Source organism: Somniosus microcephalus, chromosome 7 (assembly GCF_052327205.1).
Source record: "Somniosus microcephalus isolate GS21.2 chromosome 7, FLI_Smic_1.0, whole genome shotgun sequence".
In the NCBI taxonomy this organism is placed as follows: Eukaryota; Metazoa; Chordata; class Chondrichthyes; order Squaliformes; family Somniosidae; genus Somniosus; species Somniosus microcephalus.
In genome coordinates this window covers 204,782,071-204,788,070 of record NC_140993.1, presented here as the reverse complement: position 1 = coordinate 204,788,070, position 6,000 = coordinate 204,782,071, and the positions used below count along the sequence as shown (strand labels likewise).

Here is a 6,000-nt window from a genome sequence, read left to right as displayed (position 1 = left end):
GAGGGCGCGCGGCGTGGGGCTCGGGGGTCGGGAGAGCGCAGCGGGAAGGGTGGGGCTCCAGAGAGCGTAGAGTGGGAGGGCGGGGCTCCGGAGGCCAGTGCTCGGGAGGGCGGGGCTCAGGCTGAGCCATGTCAGTGCGTGGGGTGGCACGGAGCTCCGCAGAGCCATCAGGTCTGCTAGCTCCCCCCCTCCCTTTCTCCCCTCCCCTCTCCCCTTCCTCCCCCCCACAACCCCCACACCCCCTCTCCCCTCTCCTCGCCCCCATTCCCCCCTCTCCCCCTCCCCTCCCCCTCCCCCTCCCCGCCAGTCGCTCTCTCTCTTCCCCCCAGTCGCTCTCTCTCTTCCCCCCGTCGCTCTCTCTCTCTCTCTTCCCCCCAGTCGCTCGCTCTCTCTCTCTCTTACCCCCCAGTCGCTCTCTCTCTCTCTCTCTCTTACCCCCCAGTCGCTCTCTCTCTCTCTCTCTCTTCCCCCCCAGTCGCTCGTTCTCTCTCTCTCTCCCCGCCAGTCGCTCTCTCTCTCTCTCTCTCCCCCCCCCAGTCAATCGCTCTCTCTCTCTCTCTTCCCCCCAGTCGCTCTCTCTCTCTCTTCCAACAACAACATTCCCTCAAAAATCCCCTCGGCACCGCCGGGCACTTCAGCTAGTTTTATATATATAGATAGATTTCTATATGTATATCGGTTTATATGTATGTGTAGGTATTCGTGTGCATTCATCTGATTGTTTAGGCATATTTGTGGATATTTCTATATTGTTGTTTGTTTATATACGTGTTTATTGGTATAATACTTACATTTCTACTGCGCTTTATCATGGGAATGCCTCAAAGCATAATCAGTTGGATTTAGGTATTATTCATGTTTATATGGGTAAACCTGTATGCATAAATGTATATGTACAGCATTTTGTGTATGTGTGTATATATTTGCATACATTTATGTGTATATGTGCTGGGTGGGTGGAGGTCTCTTTAAGAGTTTCAGCTGCGGCCGCCTGTTCTAGGTACAGCTCAGGGATTGAGACACACGCACAGATCAGCCATGGCGGACAACATCAAAACAGGAGTCTTCGCTAAAAACGTTCAGAAACGGCTGAACAGGGCCCAGGAAAAGGTAAGGAGCTGATAAGAACCTCCTCCCTGCCACAGCCTTCTGGGTTTCATTTCGGGAAAGGTACCTTTGTTCCGAGGTTTCCCACCCACTGCTGCAAATCTGCATTGAGCGGAACACTTCAGCACCAAGAACAATCGGACAGCGGCCGGCCAGAGAGAGAGGAGACACGGAGGAGAGCAGGAGAGGGGAAGGTGGAAGAGGATAGAAAGGGAAGAGAAGGGAGGGGGGAGGAAGAAATAGGGAGAGGAGAGGGGGAGAAGAGGAGAGAGGTAGAGGGGAAAAGAGGAGAGGGAAGAAGCAGGGAGAGACCGCGGAGGGGAGAGGGAGAAGGTAAAGGGGAAAGAGGAGAGGGGGAGAAGAGGAGAGCTGGAGGAAGGCCCGAAGGAGGAGGTAAAGGGAAGGTAGGAAGAGAGGGGCCGAGGTAAAGCCAGACAAGCTGGGGCTGAATTTGCTGGCACGGCTCTGCACAGCCCACACAATCTGATCCGGCTAGATGCAGCCCGATGCAGAGCAGGAAATGGCCGGGATTTGCTGCTGGCTTTCGGCCGGGTTTACCATGGCGGCGTATGGAATCCGATCTCTTGTTGCCATTACAAGGATCCGGTCAGAGAGAGAGAGAGAGAGAGAGGGTTTACGGGGGTTCGGGTCCCAGCGGAAAGGCCGATCCGGATAGACCGAGAGCAGAGAGTGGGGCGGGTTAGCCTGCCTCTACCCGCAAGGTCAGGGCCGGGTTCGTATTATAGCCCCCTGTGAAATAAACGATAAACAACCTTTAAAAGTCAAGCACTGACGGCGAATAGAGTGAACCCGCTGGAAGTAACGGGCCACCTGGTGCCCACAGCATTTCAGTTCTGGTGTATTTGGGGATATCGTTGTGTTCTGCTGTCGATCATCCCGAGAGGTTGGTTATGTCATTCCCTTGGATTATTCACCCCTTTTCCATCACAGCCCGCCAAATTGGATGGAACTGGAAATATTTGTTGTTTGAATTTGTTGGGCCGAAGCATCAAATATTCCCAGCACCTTCTATGCTTTGGATTCAAAATCTGCTTGTAAAGGCTTTCTCCCAGTGTTTGTATATGGAAAGAGTTAACTCGGCCTTTCCTGTCGTCCCAACAAGCAGTTGACAAATTGAAGAGAGATAGGTTCACTGCTTTATGCTCATCCCCGCCCCACGTGGCTTTTATAAGAGGATTTCCTTTCCTTTAATATCTCCATACACTCAACCGCCCTAATCCCCCAGTCGAATGTTGTTCTCTTCACTTCACTGGCACAAAGAGGCCGGGTATCTGATCAGGTTTGCCCGTGTCCGAGTGGGTGGAAATAGAAGCCTTTAATTTGATATTAACAGTGGCAAGAGCATCTGGTTTGCAACCTGTAGTCAGGGGGAGTGTTGGTCTCATTGGTGTGAGCTGGCTGGTTGGCACTGATTCATGGAAAGAAAAAAATCTTTGACCTTTTCCGTTGTTATTGATTGGACCAAGGCAGTAATGTAAGCATAAAACCATCTCTTTTATCCAGAGACTTCTGCTGACAGCAAATAAAAAATGTTTCTCTGCCAATGCTGGGTAGGAAATCCTCACTAAGTACATTAAGTGTAACTTGATTTGGCAGTGTGACATTATGAGAAGTTAAAAACAAAATCAGCATTGCGCAGTATTTAAAAAAAAATAAAAGGTGCAGTGGTTGGCACTGGGGAATTTAAAAATGGCTAATAACACATTATTTGTGATTCTTAATTTATTCAGTGTAACACCTAAGGTGAGACAATACCGTTCAAACAACACCAGCATTTAGTGCATTTCTTAACTTGGTGGATGTGTCATTCATTGCACAGGATCAAACATTTTTCATGTGATTAAATTATCGAGGAGATTTCACTGTACTCTTTTGAAGTAAGATAGTGCCATCAAGTTGTTTTAATTTACTGCTGAATGTGCTGTTCAAATTGCCTGTAAATGTCAGCCTCTAAGTGGCCCACTGGAACCATTAGATGCAGATTTTTCACAATATACTGAAAATTAATTGATTTTATATACATATAGTGTGTACTAGTATAAATGGCTATGACTGCGATCTACCATATTCATTCTGATTTGACTGCCATAGAGAGGTATTAACCTTGTGAGATGTAACAGTGACTATTATATTGACTTTAGTGTGACCTTTGAGGTTACAGATCCCTGATGTATAAATATTGTAGTTTAAATACACGGTAAAACAATGTTCAGAATATGCAGTGAGTGTAGGCAAGCGACTGCTTCTTCTGGGGCAATAGGACTCATCACACTGTCATTACAGGATACTTAGAGATAATGGATTCTCAACATTGCCTTCATTAATAAAGGTAGATTTTAATTGATAAGTTCCAAATAAATATGTTCTTCAGTGAAGAATAATTCCTATGAATAAATCACTGTATATCTGTTCCCATTTCATAGGGATTCCTTGATCCAGGTAGTAACATGGGGTATAGTATGGCAGCATAAGTACTGTTAAAACTGTCACAAAGGAAAAGTCGGTCAAAGCAAAATTGAAAATAATGCCTAGCTCATAGAGTATTTTGTTACTAGTAGTTTATTTATATATTCACTACACATGATAGTTACCAGGCACAGAATGAGCACATTTCTCAGGGCATCGTTTTTATAAGTTTAAAAAATAAAGTGTTTCTGTGCAGTCATTTCATATACTGGCAACTGAGAATATGGCCGCTTGAGCTCTGTGTCCTTGAGATTATCACAATACTAGACAAGTACCCTGAACACAGACTGATCTCAATTAAAAAGAGCATCATATTTTAATCGTATAAATGCTAAAACATGGAAATTATACATTTTGCTAATATTTTCCAGTAGTAATGCACTTCTAATCTTTTAGTTTAAATTCAGTTGCAAAATAAATGATTAAATGATGGACAGGTTGTACAGTGGTGGCACTCTCGCCTCTGAGTCAGAAGATCATGTGTTGAAGTTCCACACCAGAGACTTGAGCACATAATCTAGGCTGACACTTCATGCAGTACTAGGGAGTGCTGCATTGTTGGAGCTGGCATCTTTCAGATGAGACGTTAGATTGAGGCCCTCAGGTGGGCGTAACAGATCCCATGACACTATTTCAAAGAAGAGCAGGGAAATTCTGCCTGGTGCCTTGGCCATCATTTTTATCCCTCAACCAACATCAGTAATACACATTATCTGGTCACTATCACGTTGCTTTTTGTGGGACCTTCCTGTGCGTAAACTGGCTGCCACATTTCCTACATTACAACACTTCAAAAAAATTTCATTGCCTGTAAAGTGCTTTGGTATGTCCTGAGGTTGTGAAAGCCTTCCTTTCTTCTTATTGATGTATTTGACCTATCAAAATCTCATCCTTGTATTCAAAACCCTCCATAGCCTTGCTCCTCCCTATCTCTGTAATGTTCTCCAGCCCTACAACCCCCCGAGAACTCTGTGTTCCTCAAATTCTGGGCTCTTGTGCATCCCTAATTTCCTTCACCCCACCATTGCCAGCCATGCTTTCAGCTGTCTGGACCCTAAGCTCTGAAATTCCCTTCCTAAACCTCTCCGCCTCTCTCACCTCCTTTAAGATGCTCCTTAAAACCTACCTCTTTGATCAAGCTTTTGGCCACCTGTCCAATATCTCCTTGTGTGGCTAGGTTTCAAATTCTGTCTGATAACGCTCCTGTGAAGTGCCTTGGGATGTTTTCTTCTTCTTCTTCTTCTTCTTCTTGGGCAGTCCCTCGGAACTGAGGATGACTTGCTCTCACATTAAAAATGAGTTCTCAGGTGACTGATGAGTCCAATGCGGGACCTACAATCTCTGTCACAGGTGGGGCAGACGGTGGTTGAAGGGGCGGGTGGTTGGGGTGCTTGGGTTGACATGCGCTCCTTCCGCTGCTTGCACTTGGCTTCCGCTTGCTCCCGGCGAAGAGACTCGAGGTATTCGGTGCCTTCCCGGATGCTTCTCTTCCACTTTGTGCAGTCTTGGGCCAGGGATTCCCAGGTGTCGGTGGGGATGTTGCACTTTTTCAAGGAGGCTTTGAGGGTGTCCTTGAAGCGTTTCCTTGCCCACCTGGGGCTCTCTTGCCGAGCTGGAGCTTCGAGTAGAGCACTTGTTTTGGGAGTCTCGTATCGGGCATGAGGACAATGTGACCCGTCCATCAGAGTTGATCAAGCGTGGTCAAAGCTTCGATGCTGGGGATGTTGGCCTGAGCAAGAACACTGATGTTGGTGCGCCTATCCTGCCAATGGATTTGCAGGATCTTGCGGAGGCAGTGTTGGTGGTACCTCTCCAGTGCTTTGAGGTGCCTGCTGTACATGGTCCATGTCTCTGAGGCATACAGCAGGGCGGGTATTACTGCTGCTCTGTAGTCCACGAGCTTAGTGCTGGGTTTGAGGTCCTGGTCTTCAAACACTCTCTTCCTCAGGCGACCAAAGGCTGCACTGGCACACTGAAGACGGTGTTCGACTTCGTTGTCGACATCTGCCCTTGTTGACAGTAGTCTCCCGAGGTATGGAAAGTGGTCCACGTTGTCCAAGGCCTTGTCGTGGATTTTGATAATCGGGGGGCAGTACTGTGTGGTGGGGGCAGGTTGGTAGAGGACCTTTGTCTTACGGATGTTTAGTGTAAGGCCGATGCTCTCGTACGCTTCGGTGAAGGTGTTGACGATGGTTTGGAGTTCGACCTCCGAGTGAGCGCAGACACAAGCATTGTCTACATACTGTAATTCGACGACAGACCTTGGAACTGGACCGGAGGCGACGGAGGTTGAACAGTTTCCCGTTTGTTCTGTAAATTAGCTCCACTCCAGTGGGGAGCTTACTGAAGGTGAGATGGAGCATTGCAGCAAGGAAGATCGAGAAGAGCGTTGGTGCGATGACACAG

General features: G+C 47.5%; 1 protein-coding gene across 9 annotated transcripts in view; it reads left to right on the top strand.

The window, feature by feature from the left end:
- Positions 1–982: 982 nt before the first annotated feature.
- Positions 983–6,000, top strand: part of amph (amphiphysin) — a 529,225-nt gene continuing 524,207 nt past the window's right edge. For 3 of the 9 annotated variants that reach the window (XM_085993361.1, XM_085993365.1, XM_085993360.1), the window contains exon 1: positions 985–1,110. In XM_085993361.1, the coding sequence (XP_085849487.1) occupies positions 1,039–1,110 (72 nt within the window). In that variant the 5' untranslated portion in view covers positions 985–1,038. Of the gene's footprint in view, positions 1,111–6,000 lie in introns of all 9 variants that reach the window. The other 6 variants (XM_085993370.1, XM_085993369.1, XM_085993368.1 and 3 more) reach the window with 4 other exon arrangements.